This window comes from Xyrauchen texanus, chromosome 27 (genome assembly GCF_025860055.1).
Source record: "Xyrauchen texanus isolate HMW12.3.18 chromosome 27, RBS_HiC_50CHRs, whole genome shotgun sequence".
Lineage (NCBI taxonomy): Eukaryota > Metazoa > Chordata > Actinopteri > Cypriniformes > Catostomidae > Xyrauchen > Xyrauchen texanus.
The window spans coordinates 14,602,714-14,626,033 of NC_068302.1; the positions used below are offsets into that span (position 1 = coordinate 14,602,714).

General features: G+C 38.2%; 2 protein-coding genes across 2 annotated transcripts in view; both read left to right on the forward strand.

Moving 5' to 3' along the window:
- Positions 1–6,498, forward strand: myl7 (myosin, light chain 7, regulatory). Its single transcript, XM_052094731.1, is given in 6 exon segments — positions 1–43; positions 4,988–5,070; positions 5,205–5,254; positions 5,256–5,315; positions 5,425–5,473; positions 5,680–6,498. Coding segments are annotated over 6 exon segments (390 nt in total). The 3' UTR covers positions 5,785–6,498.
- Positions 6,499–6,915: 417 nt separating this feature from the next.
- tbc1d10aa (TBC1 domain family, member 10Aa) overlaps positions 6,916–23,320 on the forward strand; it is a 41,420-nt gene continuing 25,015 nt past the window's right edge. The window contains exon 1 of the mRNA XM_052094468.1: positions 6,916–7,742. Within this exon, the coding sequence (XP_051950428.1) occupies positions 7,558–7,742 (185 nt within the window). The 5' untranslated portion in view covers positions 6,916–7,557. The remainder of the gene's footprint in view (positions 7,743–23,320) is intronic.

Here is a 23,320-nt window from a genome sequence, read left to right on the forward strand (position 1 = left end):
ATGGAAACTTCTGCCAGATACTTCTATGAGGGTCCTAAGAACAGTAGAAAAGGGCTACAGAATTAAATTTGCTCGCCTCCCTCCGTGTTTCAACGGTGTGGTCCCCACTACCGTAAACCGGAGCAGGCATTTCTACTGTGGAAATAACTGCAAAATCTCTCGGTCTAGGGGCCATAGAACATGTTCCCCTTCCAGAGAAAGAGTCAGGTTATTACAGCGAATACTTTCTGGTTCCCAAGAAGGGTGGGGGGTTGTGTCCGACCTTAGATCTTCAAAGCTTGAAATGCCCAGTCAGGGTGTTCAAGTACAAGATGCTAATTATCAAGACGATCGTGTCACAAGCCCAACATCACGTTTGGCTGGTCACCATCGATCTCATGGATGCATATCTTCATATAGAAATTCCACCACAGCACAGAAAGTTCCTGAGGTTCACTTTCGGGGGCGAAGCCTTCCAGTATCGGGTTCTTCCATTTGGCCTAGCCCTATTAACTAGCACATGCATGGATGCAGCACTGGCTCCTTCGTGACTCCGTATTCTGAATTACATAGACGACTGGCTGATCTTACCGCAGTTCCAAGAACTGGCAGTTCAGCACAGGGATATTGTCTTAGCTCATCTGGTTTCTCCAGGTCTGAGACTCAACGTCAAAGAGCGTTCTTTCTCCCACCTGGGGAATCACCTATCTGGGGGTTATATGGAATTTGATCACAATGCATGCACAGTTGTCTCCCGCTCATATCACGTCCATTCAGATCACCCTGAGAAAACTCAGGCTAGGTCAAGGTTGCACTGTTCACTAATATCAACAAATACTAGGTCTCATGGCGTCTGCGTCCACGGTGATCCCTTTGGGCCTTCTCTACATGAGACCGTTTCAGCTGTGGCTAAAATCCAGGGGATTTCATCCAAGGGCCAGTCCCTTAGGGCTAATAAGGGTTACGTGCCGTGTGCTTCATTCCCTTTCTATGTGGTTCAGACCCCAGTTTCTTACCTTAGGACCCACTCTAGGTGCGTTTTGTTGTCGCAGGCTGTTAACGACAGATGCCTCCCTGACGGGCTGGGTAGTGGTCTTAAGTGGTCCAGCTCAAGGGGATGGGAGGGTCGTCAGCTCGGTTGTCACAGTAACATAGTCTCGAGTTGATGGCTGTATTTCTGGCCCTGAAATACTTCCTCCAGAGGCTGCCATGTCTTGGTGCGGATGGGCAATACAGCTGCAGTCTCTTATATAATCCATCAAGGAGGTACACGTTCACGTCAGCTGAATCTCTGTCACGTTGGATTCTCCTTGGGCCCCAGGGCAAGCTCCTTTCACCCTGGGCAGTTTATATCCCTGGATGCCCGTATGTGGGAGCAGATTTACTGTCCAGACAGAAAATACCGACGGGGGAGTGTAAACTCCACCCCGAGGTAGTGGAACAAATCTGGGTGAGATTTTACAGGGCAGAAGAGGACCTCTTCGCCTCTATGAACAGCGCCATGTCTCCTCTACTTCTCCCTGAGTCACCCAGCCCCCTGGGTCTGGACGTGATGGCGCATACATGCCCCGGAATGTGTCTGTATGCGTTTTCCCCCAGTTTCTCTGCTCCCGGGAGTCTTGGCCAGAGTTCGCTTGCCGCTTACTGATAGCGCTGCGCTGGCAGAACAGGGTATGGTTCTCTGAGTTAATATCTCTCCTCGACGGCTCGCCTTGGGCCATTCCGAACAGGAAGGACCTTCTTTCTCAGGCACAGGGGATAATATTTCATCCCCTGCCCGAATTGTGGAACCTTTCATGCTTGGCCCCTGTAGGGTACCAACTGAGGTACACAGGGCTTTCTCCTCAAGTTATCGAGACCATTTTAAGTGCTAGGGCTCCCTCCACTTGGAACAAATCTGGTGAGATTTTACAGGGCAGAAGAGGACCTCTTCACCTCTATGAACAGCACAATGTCTCCTCTACTTCTTCCGGAGTCATCCATCCATTTCCTCTAAAGCCTTGGCTAGAGGGTTCCCTCTGCAGCAAATTTGTGATGCGGCTGGCTGGTCCTCTCCGCACACATTCATCAGATTTTATAGTTTGGATGTTCATGCTACTCCGGGCTCATATGTCCTTGAGTCGACATCTCAAGCTCTTGTCTGAGACCTCTCGCGTTCTTGTGAGCACACTTCACAACCGTAGGGGTCCGGACAGCCTCAGTGCGGCGGCGTGGGTATTCTCGTTCCCAAAGTGCTTTTCTCAGCGCAGCATACTAGTGAAGCTTTTTGTAAAGGGAACGTCTCGGGTTACGTATTGTAACCCTTGTTCCCTGAAAAAAGCAGAACGAGATGCTGTGCTTCTTTGCCGCACTGGGATGCCCCAGGACTGCGTCCATTTATAGCCCGGTCACAGGTGCATCCAATGATAACACCAACCGAGGCTATAAATTCCAGACAATGTTCATTGACGTGTTACACACATATTTCAGCTGGTCACAAACATGTAGGATTGTTCCCAAAGCACTTTTCTCAGCACAGCATCTCGTTCTGCTTTTTTCAGGGAACAAGGGTTACAATACATAACCTGAGACGTTTTGCATTATTTCTATTTCACTAATCAAATAAGCAAATTGACCATTTTATGTTCTTGTACAAAAGGTTAGACATCTTTGCTTTCATTGAAACACACTTCTCTTTGGAACATTCTCAAATCATGCTGGGATAACATGAAGATAACACGTAGAGTCCATGCCATCTCATCTGCATGTTGTTATTAAAGTACAAGCACCACATTAGAAACACAAAGAAACAATCAAATGAATGTACATTTTTTAATTAAACATTTCAATCAAATCTATATACTGATAAAGTAATTTATGATGAAAATGTTTGAATTAAGATGGAAAAAATACAAATAAATAAACATTTTCACTAGTGGTCTCAGACGTTTGGGCTCTGCATTATTATATACAGTATGCTATATTCAATATTAATATATTATTAAACAAGTACATACACTGTATTCATTCTAACACAAAGAGTGTTAAAGGGATAGCTCTCCCAAAAATGAAAATTCTCTCATCATTTACTCACCCTCATGCCATCCCAATAAATGAGTAAATGATGAGAGAATTTTCATTTTATAGCGAACTATACCTCTGGATGGCATATGACCAACGTTCACAGTTCTGCTCTCTTGGCATGAGCCAGAACCACTTTCAACCTCACACTAAAATATCTTCAAATGCACAATGCTCTGTGTAATGGTAGTCTTGTATAGAATAACTGTCCACATACACTGTACCTAATTCAGTCTTTAATTACATGAAGGTTGAGCAAACACTTTAACCAGAACATCTCTCAGTCCCCACAGGGCACACTGGGGTTAAATGCGCTGTGACACTCCCGCTCATGGGCCGTCCTAAACATGCAACATATGTGCTGCCACCCTGAACCAGTCTGCTTCCATAAATACCTCTATAAACTCACACTGTCGACCATCTGAAGTATCTTTATTTGATTTTCTCTTTTCTATTGCATCCATTTTTTCATCCATTTTAGTTTCTTTCATTTACTCTTTCCCCATCCACCCACACTTTATCTCAATTTCCACCCTGTGGAATCTGAGTACTTGGGAACCTATCAGGGCTCCTGGTTTTGGGAGGCTCTAGGTGCCCATGTAGGGGTTTAACAAAGGCACTGCAGACATTCTTAGAGGTATGAGTGATAAATGTCCTCATACATAAAGACTCCATCAGCAACACAATTGACCCAGGAGTCACATATACAGCCAGAGGGGAGCAGAGAGTGAACATGGTGAGTAGACACATCTACTTCAATGGTTTTCATGTAATGACAATTAAATTGAAATAAGAATACTAATAAAGATGAATAATAATGAATTTGGCAGCTTTATATGTACAATCATAGTATGGTGTTGTACTGTAAGAGGGAAACCAATAAATGGGTCTAAAACAGGAAAACAACCAGGGTTCCCTTTCTTTTTGACCAATGAATTTCAATGACTTTTCCATGACCTTTCCCATTCAAAAATGTAATTTAAATCAGTAGTTCTCAACCTCTATAACTCCAAGGCCCCCACTGCCCAAGACCATTTTTGAAGGCCCCCTCGCCCGAAACTACACGTGTCTGATTAAAATAATTAATCATGGATAATTTTTTAGAAAGAGTCTATTTATAATTCTAGGCATACATCTTAAATGTATTATTTAGCATTTTGATTAAGTATTTGAATTATTTTTATATTTCTTATTTTAAATGTATTTTAAGTCAACTTGAGGCCCCCTTGGCTGTGTGCTGAGGCCCCTTTTTGGGTTCCGGCCCCCTGGTTGAAAACTACTGATTTAAATTACATGTATTTATAAATGTGGACTATATATAACCATTAAATGGATATTTGGGTTTGCCCAAAAAAGAACATTCTCTCATCATTTAATCAACCACATGCCATCCCAGATGTGTATGACTTTCTTCTGCAGAACACAAACATGATATTTAGAGAATATCTCAGCTCTGTAGGTCCATACAATGCAAGTGAATAGTGATCAGACCTTTGTAGCTCAGAGTCATATTTTGTTTTAAATCTACACTTTCACTTTTACATCTGAAAGTGAAGGTTAAGGTGGAGATTTAGAGTAAAAATGTATTTAAATAATGTTCTGTTTCTCAATCACACCTTCTATCTCAATTCTGTAGATATGGATTTAACCACTGGAGTCATATTAATTACTTGTATGCAATTTTTGGAGCTACAAAGGTCTGGTCACCATTCACTGTATTGGAAGGACCAGTAGAACTGAGATCTTTTTCTAAAAATCTTTGTTTGTGTTCTGGTGAAGAAAGAAAGTCATACACATCTCATCTGATCTGGGATGGCATGGGAGTGAGTAACTGATAAAAGAATGTTAATTTTTGGGTGAACTATTCCTTTAACTAGGAGAAGTTGTTCCACAATTTAAATGTTTCTGTTCTTTTACTGTTTTTTCTAAGGCTAGTAAAAAAGCTGAGCTAAGAGGGGTAAAACTACTCAAAGAGGCTCTTCCAATATCTTCTCTATGTTTGAGCAATCACAAATACAAGAGTTCAAAGAGGTGGGTCCTCCTTATATTACTTAAAAAAAGCTACTCATTAAAAAGGTACATCAATTGTTTTCTGTTGCTATCACAGATTGCCTGAATTAAAAAATGCATCTTGTTCAAACCATGTACAGTATTTATCTTGAAAGGCATTTGGCTGCATAGATCAGAACCGTGATGGAGTTATTAACAAATCTGACCATCCTTGCAGCTTTCAAACTGTTTGACCCAAATGGCACAGGCCTTGTCAATAAAGATGAGTAAGTCTACAAAACAGATCACATAAACATCACAGTATTTTGTGAGAACATTCGATTTCAAATTCAATTGGATCAAGAATTAGATGCATTTGCTGTCATTTTGTTTCAGATTCGGAAGGCTGTTAATGAACCAGGCTGATACAGTTACAGCAGAAGAGGTTAATAGTTGCATGTAATAAAAGTTACTTGGCCCAAAATTGCTTGAAGTAGATAGATACTGACAATGTGTTCAATCATTCTACAGTCATCAGAAACAACAAGCCCTTAGAATGTGATAGTGCTGCGATAAGCAATGCAAATGTTATACTGTCATCAGTATCACTTGGACCTTTTCGTAACCTACTTGGTATGGTTTTGTTTTCAGGTTGGCCAGGCTTTTGCTGTGGCTCCAATAGACGTGGCTGGAAATATTGATTATAAATCACTGTGCTACATTATCATGCATGGTGATGAAAAAGAGGAGTCTTGAAAAGAGACAAATCTTCCATTTCATTTCATTTCAACTTTGACACTTCTGCATCTTCAGTTGTATTAACTTCCCAGCAATTGTTCACGTCAACCTTCAGTCATATCAATGCATTTTTTTCAGTGGCCCTCATTATTATTTGAATGAATTGATTGAGTGATTGAATCGATTGAGCATTTTAAAAGATTTCTAGTTTTGAATGTTACATTACATATAATAAAGGCAAAAAGAAACATTATTTCACTATTAATAATTATCTTGTAACACAAAATGTGGCTTGTTTTCACAGGTAATTTGTGGTGTTGTGAACAGTGAATTTTTCTTTGAAGGAATTTTAGCTATCTAACATAAATGATGTGTAATTATGTCAGCTCCTTTATGGATTCTTATCAGTTTAAAAACTCATAACAATTACTTTTGCGATGAACTAGCAGATAACAAAGTAATGGTTTCAAGACACAAACTGGCAACTTTTATATCTCTTTTAATTTTCTCTTCAGCAGATAAAATGACACTTTCTAACAATATCCAAAATAGATACATTCAGTTCAAATATTACTGGACAGTCACTAACTTCTATCTGATATTATTGAAGATTTGGGCTCCCCTGTAAATTTTGTCTGTAATTTCTGCCATCCAAAGACTGTTTGTTGAACTGCAATTTATAACTTGAACAAGTGAAACCCAAGGGCGGACTGGCCATAGGGAGCACCGGGCATTTTTACCGGTAGCCGCAGGTAAAAATTTTACATGTCTTGATATATATATAAATGATTTAGTTACTTTTATTTACATTTTGTATTAAAAAAAATGACACAATTCAATTTGATGGAATTTTGTTATGAAAGTGAAATGTGTACATCTTAAAAATAATATTACTTCCTGCACAATCTATTAATTGTTGTGGAACGATGAACAGTTAAGCTTAAATTCGTTTGAGGCTGAAACGTTATTACTTTCTAGAAACATAGTTTAGATTAACTGTAATCCAAGCAGGCAGTAATATTGTCAGCGCAGCATTAACACGAAACCGGAAACTCGTGAATATTCATGTGTTCTCCGCCTTGTGAAACCAAAAATCTCAGAGACCCATATTTCTGAACACCGGAAGTGACACAGACGCGCATGTGCAGAACTGTCAAACGGCGAAAATTTAGCGATAATCATCATCCACCCCAACACTAAAAACATGGCCTAATTTGTCATTCTTTTTTCTTTTCTCTTTTAACTATTAACCATGGATCCTACACTTAAACTACGAAAACAACTTATTTGGTTATTCTTGACCGGGAGTATTCTCTGTTTTCAGACCCAGTTGCCTGCTTAGTGAGTGAAAACAGTTAGCGGGACTCTTTCAGCGCGAGACCTGACAATTCGTGGACTGGAAAATGTGATTCAGGAAATTCAGGCGTAGTTTCGCTTGTCCGGTTGTTTACACGTTTCTTCGGTAAATATTTCCTATATTTTGGATCGTTGTTGTTTTGGGATTAAACTAACAGAGGGTGGGTGTCACGCTCACGCTAAGCTAATTTAGCATTTAACTTGGGTGATTTAGACGCACAGAAATCTGTTTATAAGACTTTACATATTCATACGACTCAGTAAATATATTGTTAACGAATGATGAGTCAAAGCTGTGGGTTTATGCAGTTTTCATTCGGTCTAATTTCTGAGCAATTAGTGGTGAACCATCGTTAATCTGATTTTTTCTTATGGGATGTGGATAGACGAATATATATATATAATGTTCTGTGAGTGAATCGATCAGTAAGCATCATGATGGCACATATGGAGAATGGACGTCTAGCGTCTGACGACACTATGAGTGTGAGGACTTTGGGCAGTCAGTTTGATGAGGAGAGCTCCTTCGGGTCTGACTCTGAAATCAGCGGATTCACCAGCTCAAGACTGACAGACAAATATGGATTCATCGGAGGAGCACAGAAGTATTCATCCGAACTGTAAGTAAACTCGTTTGCATGGCACTGCAGTCATCCAGTTCAAATCTTGTTTGTGTTTGTCGATTTGGGATCAGGGAAGGTCACGTGAAGTGCATGGAAAAGAAAATGTTGCATGCTTGGAGTTCAGAGATAATATGTGTGTAGTAGAATTTATTTTGATGGTGACAGCATAGTTTAGTTACCTGATACAGTAAATCAGCACAATTAAAATATAAAGGGATCTTTGTGTATGGGTTACCGTTGCTTAAATATATGTCTGTCACCACCAATCTTAAATACACCTTTACATATTATTAGTTGACCTTTACACATATCTTTTTGCCTTTGTTGTAGTATTGAATATGTTTGTTTATTGATCGTTGTGGATGAAGAAATGTTTGGGATGAGTATGAAGTGTGTCTTTAGCACTAAATTCAATTTTACAGTAATTTCAGGGGTGGGTGTGAATCTTTGGGTTTAAAGCAAATAGTTTGATTCATGATTTATAGAATTTGTTATTCGATTAAAATTATGATTATTTTTTACAATTTCAGAACGATTCAGATCGATTTGATACACAATAAAATTAGTTTCGATTAACTATTTGATTCTGTATTTTCAATGCATTTATATTATTCTTTAAATACTTCCTTTTAATGTGTCTTAAATGTGCATTCAGTAATTTTTTGAAGTATGTTGAAGTGGTTTACACTGACACTTAGTGGCCTGGGTGCTGCATCATTCAAAAACAGGGTCGTTTTCATTTACCAATGCCATTGTAGAAATTCACCAGTGTTGTATAAAGTTCCATTCTGTTTGTCATACTTGAGTAAAAGTAAATTTAACTTCATGGAAAGTGACAAGTAATTGTTAAAATAGCTAATGAGAAAACGACTTGAGTGAAAGTATTAAAGTAACTGATATAAAATTTATCTAAGTATAAAAAGTTAGAAGTAAATTACGGAACAGTTAATTAAACCCAGGGCAACTTATTTGATTGTTGGTGCTCATCATTCTCCTGCCATCCCAGATGTGTATGACTTTCTTTCATCTGCAAACAAAGATTTAAGAAGTATATTTCAGCTCTGTACGTCAATTCAATGCAAGTGAATGGTGGCCAGACATTTCAAGCTACAAAAAGAAAATGAAGGAAGCATAAAGTTATCCATATTACCACAGTGGTTAAATCCATGTCTTCTGATGCAGTTCAGTTGGTTTTGTTTGAAAACATACCAAACTGTAACTCATTTTCACTGTATATCTTGCCATTGCAATCTCTATGCACGATCATGATTTCAAGCTTGATTTCACTTTCTAGAGCTTGATGCATGCGCAGAGCTCAAGGTGGCGCTATAGGAAAATTAATCAAACTTGAAATTCTGATCGCCAAGGGGACTGCTGATGTAAAAATGTATAGTCAAAAAAAAAAAAAAAGAGTTATATTTTGGTCTATTCTAACCCAAAAACCAATTGGATCTAGTGTTGTCAAAAATACCGGTACTCAAACAAAAAATTATTTACGATACCAGAATTTCTGGGGGTACCGAGTACTCGCGCAGAATCGGGACGTTTCGAATGCTCACAACAAGCAAAAGATGACAACAAGCAAAGCTGCTGCGGAGTCTCAACTGAATCTTGTCGAAAAGAAAAGTGGAAAAAGCCAGGTTTGGAAATTCTTAGGTTAGGGAAACATCATAGATCAGCAAAAACCTATTTGTAAACGCTGCTTTTGCAATTTTCTGACGAAAGGAGGAAACACATCAAACTTAATAAAGCACATGAAAGACAGACACCTGGATTTATTCAAGCAACTAAAGCATATTATCATTTGCATTAGGGCTGAAACGTTTAGTCGACATTATCGACACCGTCGAAAATACAAAATTGACGAGAAAAATGTTTGTTGTTGAATAGTCGTTTGATCTCATTTAACGTAACATGAAATCACAATAAACTGTAACGATGACGCGTGAGAGCAGCAGTTCACGCCTGATGGAGGAAGAATTACACAGATCAGTCCAGATGAACTCTAAACTTTCACAGTTTATTTTATGTAGATCCCAAAGTATTAGGGAATGAATAAAAAAAAGTACATGTACCGTTGTGGAATAAGCAGATGCGGAGCTCTTTAAAGGAAACATCCCAGCGTTACATCTTAAATGCAGTAAAATGTAATGCGTTATAGCTTTATTAAAGTTCAAATAATACAGAAGCAGATCATGTCAATAACTATAAACTCAGAAACTGGCATTTCTCTGTGTGGTCGGTGCCTCTTCTATGAGTTGCACGAATGTCCCGATCTAAGGGGGAGAGATTGAAACTGCACCCGGCTGAGAGAGAGACTCTGCCTCAGGGACGGTCCTCCCTCGAGCACTGACGCTTCATGCAGCTAGATTAAAACTTATTTAATCATAATATCTATATATATATATAGATAGATAGATAGATATAGATATATATATATATATATATATATATATATATATATATATATATATAGATATAGATATATATAGATATAGATATATATATATATCACCATGCATTTCTTATCATGAAGAAAATTGGCAAAATGCAGCTTTATTAATAAGAGAGCACTTTGCACATTAGTTTGTAAATTGTTTTTTATTAATTCTATTGTATGCTTGTTTATTGAGGTTTTGTTTTTAGTACTTGGTAAAAACTTAAATTAAAAGTTGCAAAAGTTGAAGCAAATCTTATATAAGTGTTCAAAAATACTTTAAGCATACATTGTTCAGTTTTGTTATAATTAAAAAATTATATATTTAAATTAAAGTGTTGCTCAATGGCATATGTTTGTTCTTAGTTCTGCTGCTAATGTTTTGTAGATTTTGTTATTAAAAGAGTGTTGTTTAGTAACCTGTTTTTGTGTTTTGCTTTGGAACCAAAAATGGTATCGAGTACTGTGAAATTTCACTGGTATCGGTACCTACTACTGAAATTTTGGTACCGTGACAACACTAATTGGATCTGTTCAGAAGACATTGGTTGAAACCACTGGAGTCTTATGGATTACTTTTTTGCTGCATTTAGTCAAGTGGTTTTTATTGTCGTTCAACCATGTACAGTTAGTACAGTACACAGTGAAACGAGACAACGTTACTCCAGGACCATGGTGCTACATAAAACATCATAGGACAAACACAGAACCACATGAGACTACACAGACTAAATAACATACCTATATAAAGTGCACGTGCAAACGTGTGCAAAAAGTACGAGACAGTACAATAAATAAAAAAAAAAATAACAGGACAATAGACACAGTAAGAGACAGTGCAGCGCTGACCAGTACACAGTAGTGCAAAAAGATGACAGTTTCTAAAAATGCCAAATGTAAACATAACATACTATGAGATGAGTGTTCTATGCACATAGCAGTTATTGAGTTAGCAGCCAGGTATAAAGTGACAATAATTAAAGTGCAACTCAGAACTCAAAAAATGAATGTGCTTTTTGGAGATTTAAAGGTCTGGCCACCATTCAATTACAATTTACCTACATAACAGCAATATTCTTCTGAAAATCTTTTTTGTTTGTGTTCTGCAGAGAAAAAAAATGAAAGTCATACACATCTTGGATCGAATAAGGGTGAAAAAAGTATAAAACAAAGAGTTTTTGGTCAAGTCAAATCAGAATGATCATATTAATGGGATTATGGGGCCAATAAGCAACCACCCAGAACACCCTGTCAACTGCACAGCAATGTGCTGAGACACAGTTAAAACAACTTAACAGCAGATTCTTAATCGTGTTTAAAAATAATTAAATAATAGTAGTATTAATAACCCCAGTGAGTAAGCTGTAGGCGACTGTGGCAAGGAACACAAAACTCCAAAAGATGTTGATTAATGGAGAAAAATAACCTTGGGAGAAACCAGACTCACTGTGGGGGCCAGTTCCCCTCTGGATAACATCATGAATATAATGTAAATATTACTTATGTATAGTTAAAGTCATGGTTTAAAATTATTAAACTAAGTAAGTGTTAAGGGTCAGTGTTTAAACATCGATTGTGTTTGAACTGTAAGATAAATGACCAATGTCTTTGAAGTCCATCCTGGATTAACTGCAGAAGATCACATAGATGCAATTGTTCTTGTTAATTGGCTGATGAAGGCTTTTGTTGGCAATAGTTAGTCTATGCATGCCATTTCAAGATTGTAGTCCATCAATAGACCGAGGTGATGCAGGTTGGAGTTGGCATCATTTCATCCTCTGAAGTCCATCATAATAGACTGAAGTGATGTTTGGCTGGCACCGGCTGCATTTAGTCATCATCATTCAGCGACATGTAGCAGTGGAGTCCAACATGAAGCAGGAATGTAGCTGGATCCAGCCGGTTCTGGTGACCTCAGGATAGGAGTCCCGAGGTTGAGACATGGAAACAAATAAAAAAATATAAGCATAGATGCCATTAAATTTATTGCAGAGTTAGAGATCATGCTCAATGTTTCTGGTTTCTGGAAGTACAGTAACAAAGTATGTGTACTTCATTACTATACACCTCTGAAATTCACTATGCACAGTAAAACTTGTTTAAAGGAATAGTTCTCAAATCATTTACTCACCCTCATGCCATCCCAGGGGTGTGATCTTTTTTTTTTCCTCTGCTGAACACAAATGAAGATTTTTAGAAGAATATCTCATCTCTGTAGGTCCATACAATGCAAGTAAATAATGTCCAAAGCTTTGAAGCTCAAAAGCAGCATAAAAGTAATCCATATGACTCCAGTGTTTAAATCTATATCTTCAGAAGTAATATGTTAGGTGTGGGTGAGAAATAGATCAATATATACAGTGCATCCGGAAAGTATTCACAGCGCTTCACTTTTTCCACATATTGTTGTTATGTTACAGCCTTATTCCTGAATGGATTAAATTCATTATTTTCCTCACAATTCTACAAACAATACCCCATAATGACAATGTGAAAGAAGTTTGTTTGAAATCTTTGCAATTGTATTAAAAATAATAAAAACGAAACAAAATCACATGTACACAATCATGTCACTCTGACAGAGCTGCACAGCGTTTCTCTGTGGAGAGAGGAGAAACTTCCAGAAGAATAACCATCTCTGCAGCACTCCACCAATCAGGCCTGTATGGTAGAGTGGCCAGACGGATAACACTCCTCAGTAAAAGGCACATGAAGGACTCTCAGACCATGAGAAACAAAATTCTCTGGTCTGATGAAACAAAGATGGATCTCTTTGGCCTGAATGGCAAGCATCATGTCTGGAGGAAACCTCATCACCTGGCCAATACCATCCCTACAGTGAAGCATGGTGGTGGCAGCATCATGCTGTGGGGATGTTTTTCAGCGGCAGGAACTGGGAGACTAGTCAGAATTGAGGGAAAAATGAATGCAGCAAGTACAGAGACATCCTTGATGAAAACCTGATTCAGAGCGCTCTGGACTTCAGACTGGGTCGAAGGTTCATCTTCCACTTACGATCCTCAATGCAAAAATCATATTTCACTACAGTCCAACACCCTTTTTTGGAATTCACAATATAAATGGAAGTTCGTTGACTAATCAAGCTACTAAAGCAAACAAAATAAAAACACAACATGAAACATTCTTGGTTAACACCTCTTATTCTTTTGCAGATTTTGGTAAATCTGTTTGTTTAACTGGTTAAACCAGTTTTTGACAGATGTGTTAAAACTAAATGCATTAACTTCATTTGAAGTGGATTTTCTATGCTAGTTTTTATTTGTGTGGTTTGAATGAAGGACCAGTGTTTCTCATCCAAATAGTAGTAATATTAAGCCTTTTCATGCTTTCTCGACAGTTTGCTTAAAGTCCTCTGAATATCTTCTATAGAGATCGACCAATAGTGATTTTTTTTTTTTTAACCGATACGATAACGATTGTTTACATAGCTGATAATCGATATGCAGAACCTATTTTTTTATTTCATATTTTTTTTACAGAGAAAATATTAAACAGAGAAAAAATTAGCAAAAAAGTTTTTTACAATAATAATCAAATACCATGTTTTTTTTTAATAATAGGCAAAATAATTTTAAAACCTCAAACGGAGAGAACATAAATGACGGGAGTCATTGAAAGAATGTATTCCATTTTAAACTACAGTTTAAAGATGTAGGTATTGTTTAATAGACTAAAGGTAAATAGTTAGCTGGAATAAGTATACATTTTCAGGAAAGTGAAAAACAATAAATACATTGCTGCGTCCATCCCGAATGGCATCAGAATTATTTATCACAAAACACCTACTGACAGAGGTGACATTTTGTTTTACAGACAGCAGCACATCTGCACTAAAGCAAATGACATGCTCTTCAATGCTGTCATTGTCACCTGACACAAAGCTATTTTAGAAAGGTTTATTGTGGCATGAGTACTTTGCCCCATGAGTGTCTTTTGGATTTATGTGAAACTTTTACTCAAACAGTGTTGCAGAGATAATTTATTTACACAGAATTGTAATGTAAATAATCATGTAAATAAAGATTCATAGCAAAATAAAATTTAATAGCAATGTTTAATGTAATTTAGGGAATTTTAAACAAGTGGATCTTGTTAAAAACTCTGCTGGTATATGGTGACCATTCTTTTTTTTTTTTTTTTTTTTTTATTGCAAATTAACAAAAGAGTAACACATACAAGGGAGTGAGACACATATACAATACAGAAGAGAGAAAAAGCACAAAAACAAAACAAAAACAACGAAATACAAAACAGCCCAACACAGTCATCGATAAAGTGGTGTATGTAGACAGATGAGATCCTTTCTGTGACGCAAGTATAGATAGGGGCAGTCCGGTAGTATCAGTATATTTTTAGTGAGGGTATTAATCACCCCAACAATCACAACAACAACAGCAATATATTAATATTAGTGGTGATAATATTTATAATGATAATTCATGACAATAATAGGAGCATTAGCTCTAGCAATCTATAATAATAATAATAGTGACAATAGTACTAATAACAATACATTTAGGTCAGTCAATAATGTCACCGTACCTGCTCTAAACTCTAGGTCAGGGGGCTGATCCACAACTGCCAGTGAGCTCCACACAGATACCGACACCTCTCCCTATTCAATAATCCGATTCCCCTCACACGCCAGCGACACCCAACCCCGTAGTTAAGCTTCTAGGCTCCATTGAGGTGTCCTCTTAAAAAAAAAAAAAAAGAATGCGGGGCACCATAACAGGCACCTCCAAACCAAGCTCCCTTAGTCTGTTTGTGACCTGACATAACCAAATGTTATTGGTGGTTGGCCCTCTTACCCCCTTTTTTTCTTTTTTTTTTCCTTTCCTTTTTTTTCCTTTTCCCTTTTCTTTTTTTCCCCCTCTTTTTTTTTTTTTTCTTTTTTCTCTTTCCCCCTTTTTCTTTTTTCCCTTCCATGGCTTTGAGCAAGGTGTGCACTGGTTAGCTCCCCAGCCAGAGACACCACATCCAACCCAGGTATCAAATCAATGATTCTTTAACACGAGGGAGGGATCTGGCCAGAGGCAGTGAAAGGGAAGGGTCAGTCAGACCAATCACTGATTCTGTAATGATTATGCCAACAGGATATGCCAGTTGCACCCACCAACAGCACCTAGAACAGACGCCCGACCCAGAACATTTATATTTTTAACAAAATTTTATACATATTTATACGTAATATTTTCTGAATTGTCATTTATATAGAAAGAGAGAGGAAGGGAAGACTAATCATTCTATAATAATAATAATAATAATAGTATCAATATCATCATCCCTACTACCACCATCTTTAATAAAATAAAAAAAAAAAATAGCAATAGTATGCAGATTTTAAATAAAATAAAAGTACAGCTTATCGAACATTATACATATACATGTATACATACATACACACACATACATACATACATGCATGTATACATACACACATACCTACATATACATACACACGCATACATACATCTACACACATATACAAATATACATACACACACACACATACATACAAATAGATACATATACATATATATATATAAAGGGCATCTATACTGAATAATTGTAGTACTGTACAGTAATGATATTACTGTAATATCATCAGTAGTGTGGTTGGGAGAATGCGTTGGTCCGGTTCCAGGTTATTGATTTATATGAAGATGATATAATATTCTTGTTAGTGTATGTTAGTTTTTCTAATGTGATGTACTCTATTAGAAGATTATTCCAGTGATTGATATGTATACAGTTTTTGGACTTCCAGTTACTGGTAAGTTACTTTCTTGGCGATAGTTAGAGAGATGAGGAGGGAGTTTTTGTATTTGATTGGGAGATTATCAACTTCCATGCAGTTATTAAGTAAACAGAGTGACGGAGATGGAGGGATTCCACAACCCATGATAACGGAGAGTTTTGTGGTCACTGATATCCAAAATGAGTGAACTGATTGACAGGTCCATAGGGCATGAAAATAGTCATCTGTGGTGACCATTCTGGCATACAGCCAGTCATTCCATTCGAACATGAGCATCTACAGTTGAAGTCAGAAGTTTACATGCATCTTAGCCAAATACATTTAAACTCAGTTTTTTCACAATTCCTGACATTTAAACGTAGTAAACAAGATCACTACTTCTATGTATGTAAAATGTGAGTATAATAGTAGAGAATTATATTTTCAGCTTTTACTTCTTTCATCACATTCCCAGTGAGTCAGAAGTTTACATACACTTTGTTGGTATTTGGTAGAAGGGCTGCAACTAATGATTATTTTGATAATCGATTAATCTAATGATTATTCAACTATTCAGCGGTTATTGCAAAGAATAGTCATTAGCTCTTAACTAATTATTCATTTGTGTCCCGAATTAAATGGTTGTATTAAACATGCTTACTAACAATAAAGAGGACAAAATCATCTTTTAAAAATACCTTTAAATGACATTCACTGAATTAAAGGGATGAAAATACTTTTTATTAAGTTTAATTCAGTAAAGTCCTATTGAAAAAATCCTTTTGTTATCAAGTGTTTAACTTAAATGCAGCATTACATGTCTTAAATGGTAATTTAAGGTTTTACAGTCCAACATTAATTTTATTTTGGAGAGATTTTATGTTGGACTGATAAACTCGAGGTTGCACAATGTTTTGATATTCCTCCTGAAAGTGACTTGAATTTTACGTTTGTTTCATTTATTTTGTTGTTGGTTTGCTAAATGTAGATTACAAGATTCAAGTCACATTCAGGAGGAATATCAAAACAATGTGCAACCTCGAGTTTAGCAGTCCAACGTAAAATCATTTTACAGTAAAATTTGTGCAATTTGAGTCACACAAAAGTTTTTCTAACAGGAATAAGTAAAACCTGTGCATTCTTAATCAACTCTCAGTAATATACACACCCAACTTACCACATACACACACAATCTCTCTCCCCCTCCTCCTTTCTCTCCCCCCCTCCACATTCCACCCCTCCTCTCTCCCTCCCCCCTTATTTTACAGTAAAATTAGTGCAATTCGAGCAACAGTTAACTTTTTTCTAACAGGAATAACAAACTATTGCAATCTGCATTAAATCTCAGCGGGGCAAGGAATATAATTGAAACAATGTACAGACTATAACAGTCACACAGTTTACGCAATTTTCTCACTCATACATGGCCGTTAAATTAAACAGAAAATGTAAAACGGCCAAATAACCAAAGTAGATGGCGCATGGTGTAAAGTTACGTTAGCAGTGTGCAGAAATTACTTTTAACATGGGGGCGATGAGGAAACGTTTAGAAAATCTATTTTAAGTGACTACTAGTAACAGAAACGCATGCTGTAATACTAATATATGGCATGCTTGGGTGGGTACAAAAAGTAAACAGAACTTATGGTGCTGCCGTCTTGACAAGCGCTCCGGGATGCTTTCGCTTCAAGTGTTCGCTCATGCCGGGTGTACTGCTGTGATAAGCCATTTCCAATTTGCATAGCTTACTTAGCGCCACATTTTCAGGTCTCTGGCTAAAATACTCCAACACTTTAGATGATCGTGGGCGAGTTTTTTTTATCTGCATCTTGTTCATTGGGGAATCCATGCTTAAACCGGGTGCTGCCATTTGAATTATTCCATTGCAACGCACCGATGCATGTTATGCAAATCAACGTATTTATGTAATCGATGACATCCATTACGTCGATGAATCGTCCCTGCCCTAATCTACATCACCTACATCAGCTATTTGGAAAGTTTAGGGTGCATCTGGACTGTGAGCTGTGTAATTCTTCCTCTCCTCAATCAGGTGCTAACTGTAGTGCTGCTCTCGTGTGTCATCATTATATATTTAATGTGATCTCATGTTATGTTAAATTTTTTAAACACATTTTTGTTAACAATTTTTAGTGGTCGACGTTGTTGATAACATCGACTAATCGCTTTCAGCCCTATTTGGTAGCATTGCTTTAAATTGTTTAACTTGGGTCAAACGTTTTTGGTAGCCTTCCATAAGCTTCTCACAATAAGTTGCGGGATTTTTGGCCCATTCCTCCAGACAGAACTGGTGTAACAGTCAGATTTGATTGGCCTCCTTGCTCGCACATGCTTTTTCAGTTCTGCCCACAAATTTTCTATCTGATTGAGGTCAGAGCTTTGTGATGACCACTCCAAATCCTTGACTTTGTTGTCCTTAAGCCATTTTGCCACAACTTTGTAGGTATGCTTGGGGTAATTTTCCATTTGGAAGACCCATTTGCAACCAAGCTTTAACTTCCTTACTGTGGTGGCCTTTTCCTATAAGCCAGGGGCAGGTTGTAAGATGTTCTTTACGCATAGTTTGGAATAAACAATGTCCACACATCAATATCCATTTCAGACGCTTTGTTGTGCTTTTAATGAAAATATATAGAGAGAGAGCATGTAACACATTGCTTTATGTGGCTCTATGGTAAGAACCATATGTTCCCGCCACCTCCTGGCTAATACAACCCATGGGAAGTTTAAATACCAAGCTAAATTAACAGGTGACCACACCCACACCACTAGTGCATACTGCCATCTAGTGGCTTGAACAATCATTTCATTTGGCTCCTACACACCGGCCCCATAATTGTAATAATGTAAATTTACAATTAAAACAACAAATACATAAGGAGCCATAAATGTCTTTGTATGGGAATTTCAATTCAGCTTCAATGCTCTGCTTCCAGTAGTAGACAGATTTTGGACACGGGCCTATCCAGATACCCTGTTTTTGTCTTAAGTTGGACTGATCGAACATATCCATTTTTATCAGGATAGGTTTTAATTACTCTTCCCATCAACCAGGAGCCACGAGGAGCTACAGGATCCATGATAGCAACAATGTCTCCCATGGTAAAGCTTCTTCGTGCTTTTATCCATTTCTGTCTCTCTTGTAGTAATGGTAAATATTCCCTTACCCATCTTTTCCAGAAAAGATCGGATAAGTATTGTACCTGTTTCCATCGTTTCTTGATGTACAAATCTCCTTCATTGAAAATTCCAGGAATCATCAGTGGTTTAGACTTTAGAAGGAGAATATGATTAGGCGTAAGTGCCTCAAGATCATTCACATCGTCAGAAGACTTCGTAATGGGACGGGCGTTAAGGATTGCTTCTATCTCACACAGAATTGTTTGAAAGCTTTCATCATCCATAGATTGTTGTCTAATGGTTGAATACAACACCTTTTTCACAAGCCGAATAAGCCTCTCCCATACTCCACCGATGTGTGACCCGGCAGGAGGGTTGAATAACCACTTAAGTCCTCTTGATGACAATGCATGCTGGATCTTGTTATGGTCTAACCCAGCCACTGCTTCCCTCAACTCCCGCTCGGCTCCGACAAAATTGGTACCATTATCTGATCTCAACTGTACAACTTGACCACGACGACACATAAATCGGCGAATGGCATTAATACAGGAGTCTGTATTTAAAGTATAAGCCATCTCAAGATGTACAGCCCTGCTTGCCATGCAGGTGAAAATTACCCCATAGCGTTTAACTGTTCCTCGACCTCTCTTGATTTCAATGGGTCCAAAGTAGTCAACACCAACATTTGTGAATGGTGGTAAAACAGGTAAAACTCTCTCTGCTGGCAAGTCAGACATTTTTTGCTCTCCGACCTTTCCTTGAAGACGACGACATATGACACAGTCAGAGATTATTTTCCGGCAAGCAGAATTAGCGCTAGTTATCCAATAACGCTTACGGAGAAATGACAACATATAATTTCTTCCTGCATGGCCCAGTTGCTGATGTACATGCTTCAAGATCAATTGAGAAATAGAAAGGTCCTTAGACAATATAATTGGACGTCTTTCTTCCTCAGGCATGGCAGCCTTAGCAAGTCTCCCTCCTACTCTCAAAAGACCATTTTCAAACACTGGATCAAGCCTAAAGATGTCACTTTTTTTCTTGACAGTAGCTCCTGCTTTCAATACAGCGATCTCATCAGAAAATCTCTCTTGCTGATAATACTGAATAATAGCGGTTTCTGCTCTCATGAGATCATCAGCAGTCAATGATTTGACATCCAATTTGGCCTTCATCTTTCTTGTTACATGAAATCTATTTGCTTCAGTGTCTGGAACATATTTTGCACAAGTAGATGCTTGTAAAGCCCTCCTCTGTTTCACAAGCTGCATAAGCCTCTCCTTGACCTTGAGAATCCATGCTACAGAGGTTTTAAGTCTTGCAAAATCAGAAAAAGAGCTTAGAAATTGACTGGTAGGAGACTTTAAAACCTGACAGGCAAAGGCATGTACAGTGTATTCTACTTTGATCTCTGGGTCATCTGAAGGTATTGACATCTGATTCATGTTGGACTTAGGCCATTCTTCTTCGTCCTTTAAAAGAAAATCAGGTCCGTTAAACCACCTCTTACATGCTAAGAATTCTTCAGCACAAAGACCCCTAGATGCCTCATCAGCTGGATTCAAACTTGACTTTATGTGCCTCCATTGCACAACATCTGTTGAGTCTCTTATGACAGCCACTCTATTTGCTACGAAGGTGTGGAACTGCTTGGTTTCATTCTGGATATATCTTAGTACAGTCATGCTGTCTGTCCAGAACACAGAGGAGTCCAAATTAATCTGCAACTCCTTTTTTAGCATTCTATCTACTCGTACAGCAAGAACAGCAGCCGTAAGTTCCAACCTTGGGATTGTCATCTGTTTTAATGGAGCAACTCTTGATTTACCTAACATAAATGCAACTGCAGTCCTTTTTCCACTATTCACCAACCTTAAGTATGACACTGTCCCATAGCCACACTCGCTGGCATCAGAGAAGTGGTGGAGCTGAGCATGTTCGGATGGTCCAAAATCCTTGGGCTTTACACACCGGTCTACTTTCAGTTCTGCTATACAGTGTAAGTTAGCCAGCCATCTTGTCCATCGCTGAGAAAAGACCTGTGGAATCTTATCATCCCAGCCAACATTGCACTTGCACATTTCTTGGAGCACCTGTTTTGCAGGCAGAGTGAATGGTGAAAGAAACCCCAAGGGGTCATAGATGGAACTGACCACAGACAACATGACACGTCTTGTGTGAGGATGCTCCTTTATGGATAACCTAAAGGTGAATTTATCCTTTTCAGTGCACCAGTGCAGACCAAGTACTCTTTCCGTGGGTAGATCATCTTTATCCAAATCAAGCTCTTTGATTACCTTTGATCTATGTTCCTCTGGAATGCTGGCCATAATGATGCGACTATTACTCATCCATTTTGACAATTGAAATCCTCCCTTGGCACAAGCAGCAATAAGATTCTGAGCCATATGATGTGCTTCAGCTTCTGTAGGCAAAGATGTTAAACAGTCATCCATATAAAAGTTCTGAAGAATAGTATTCAAAACGAAAGGATCAAACTGTACTTGATGGTCTTGTACAATCCTCCTCAATGCATAGTTAGCACAGCTGGGAGAGGACACTGCTCCAAAAAGATGAACTTTCATCCTATATTCCATAGTATTCTGTGAAACATCACCACTAGGATACCACAAAAAACGCAGAAAGTCCACATGTTTCTGAGAAACATTTACCTGATGAAACATGGCCTGTATATCAGCTATCAAAGCAACAGGCTCCTGTCTGAACCTCGTAAGAACTCCCAGCAGTGAGTTGGTGAGATAGGGACCCTGAAGCAGCTGACCATTCAGAGAAGTTCCTTTAAACACTGCACCACAATCGAACACTACTCTTAGAGTTTTCTTTTTTGGATGATATACACTGTGGTGTGGTATGTACCAAACCGTACCATCTTCTCGTTTCAACTGGTGAGGAGGAACTACCTCTGCATATCCCTTATCAATAATTTCAGACAGAACAGAAGTATACTCTTGCTGATATTCACGATTTCTTTTAAACTTCCTTTGTAGACCCAGGACACGCTGTTCTACAACACTGCGGTTGTTTGGCATGATGACATCAGGAGACTTAAAAGGTAAGTCTATACAATAATGACCCTCTTCAAACTTGATTGTTGTTTCCATTATTTTCATGAACTGTTGGTCATTTCTGGACATGGTAACATCATCGTCTAACAGTTTCTCGTTAAAATCATGATTATATTGAGCAATCAACAGATCCTCCAACCTGGCAACGGAGATCCTATTGGCAGTGACTACAGGACCGCCAGTCTTTCCTTTGTCACCATTTCCACCTCTTAATGGCCCATTCACGACCCACCCCAATAGGGTCTTGACAGCATAGGGTCCCCCGCCTTGGCTGTTAATGACTTCCCATGGTTCCAGAAGATTTGATGCATTGATACCGATCAACAGTTCAACCTCTGTATTAATACTGGGGATTCTGATACTCTCCAGGTATGGGTAATCCTTCAAGTCGTTCTGAGTGAAAATGTTATTTTTGCTCACAGGCATTGATTCTTGAGTATACAGCTCTGGTAAATCCACAAAAGTTTGTCCATCTAGGCTTGAAATATGAAGACCCCGGAGTATGAACGTGTCTACCGATTTTTCTTGGCCTAAAGTACGGAGCAGTATGGAGCTTCTTGTTCCTGTAAGATTCAGTTTCCTCATAAGATGTTCTGTACAGAAACTGGCTGAACTTCCAGGATCCAAAAATGCATAGGTGTTGACAATCTTGCTACCTGACTTTGCCTTGACTTGTACTGGAACGATAGACAGAACACATTCTTTGTTCCCGGCCCCAGTTTGACCACAAACCTGCAAAGTAGCAAAAGCCTTTTTTACAGGTAATGGTTTGCTTTTGGTTTCTATGTGAAGCAAGGTAGGATGCCTTTGATTGCAGACATCACAGATTAACGGGTTTCTACAATCTTTACTTACATGTCCAATCTTCAAGCACCCAAAACAGGATCCATTTTCTTTTAATATGCTCAGTTTTTCTCTATGTGCCATGTTCTTTAGACGAGAACACCTTTTCAATGAATGGCAGCCTTTACAGACAATACACATTTCACTGTTTTCTTTCGGTTGAGAAGGACTAAAACAGGTTGTTTGTACTTCAGATGGACACAACTCTGAAACAGTATGAACAGCTGCAACAGTTGCAAGACCTTTACTGGTAGATTTAGGCTTAGCTTTAACATGAAGTGAAGAGGATACCTGTCCACTG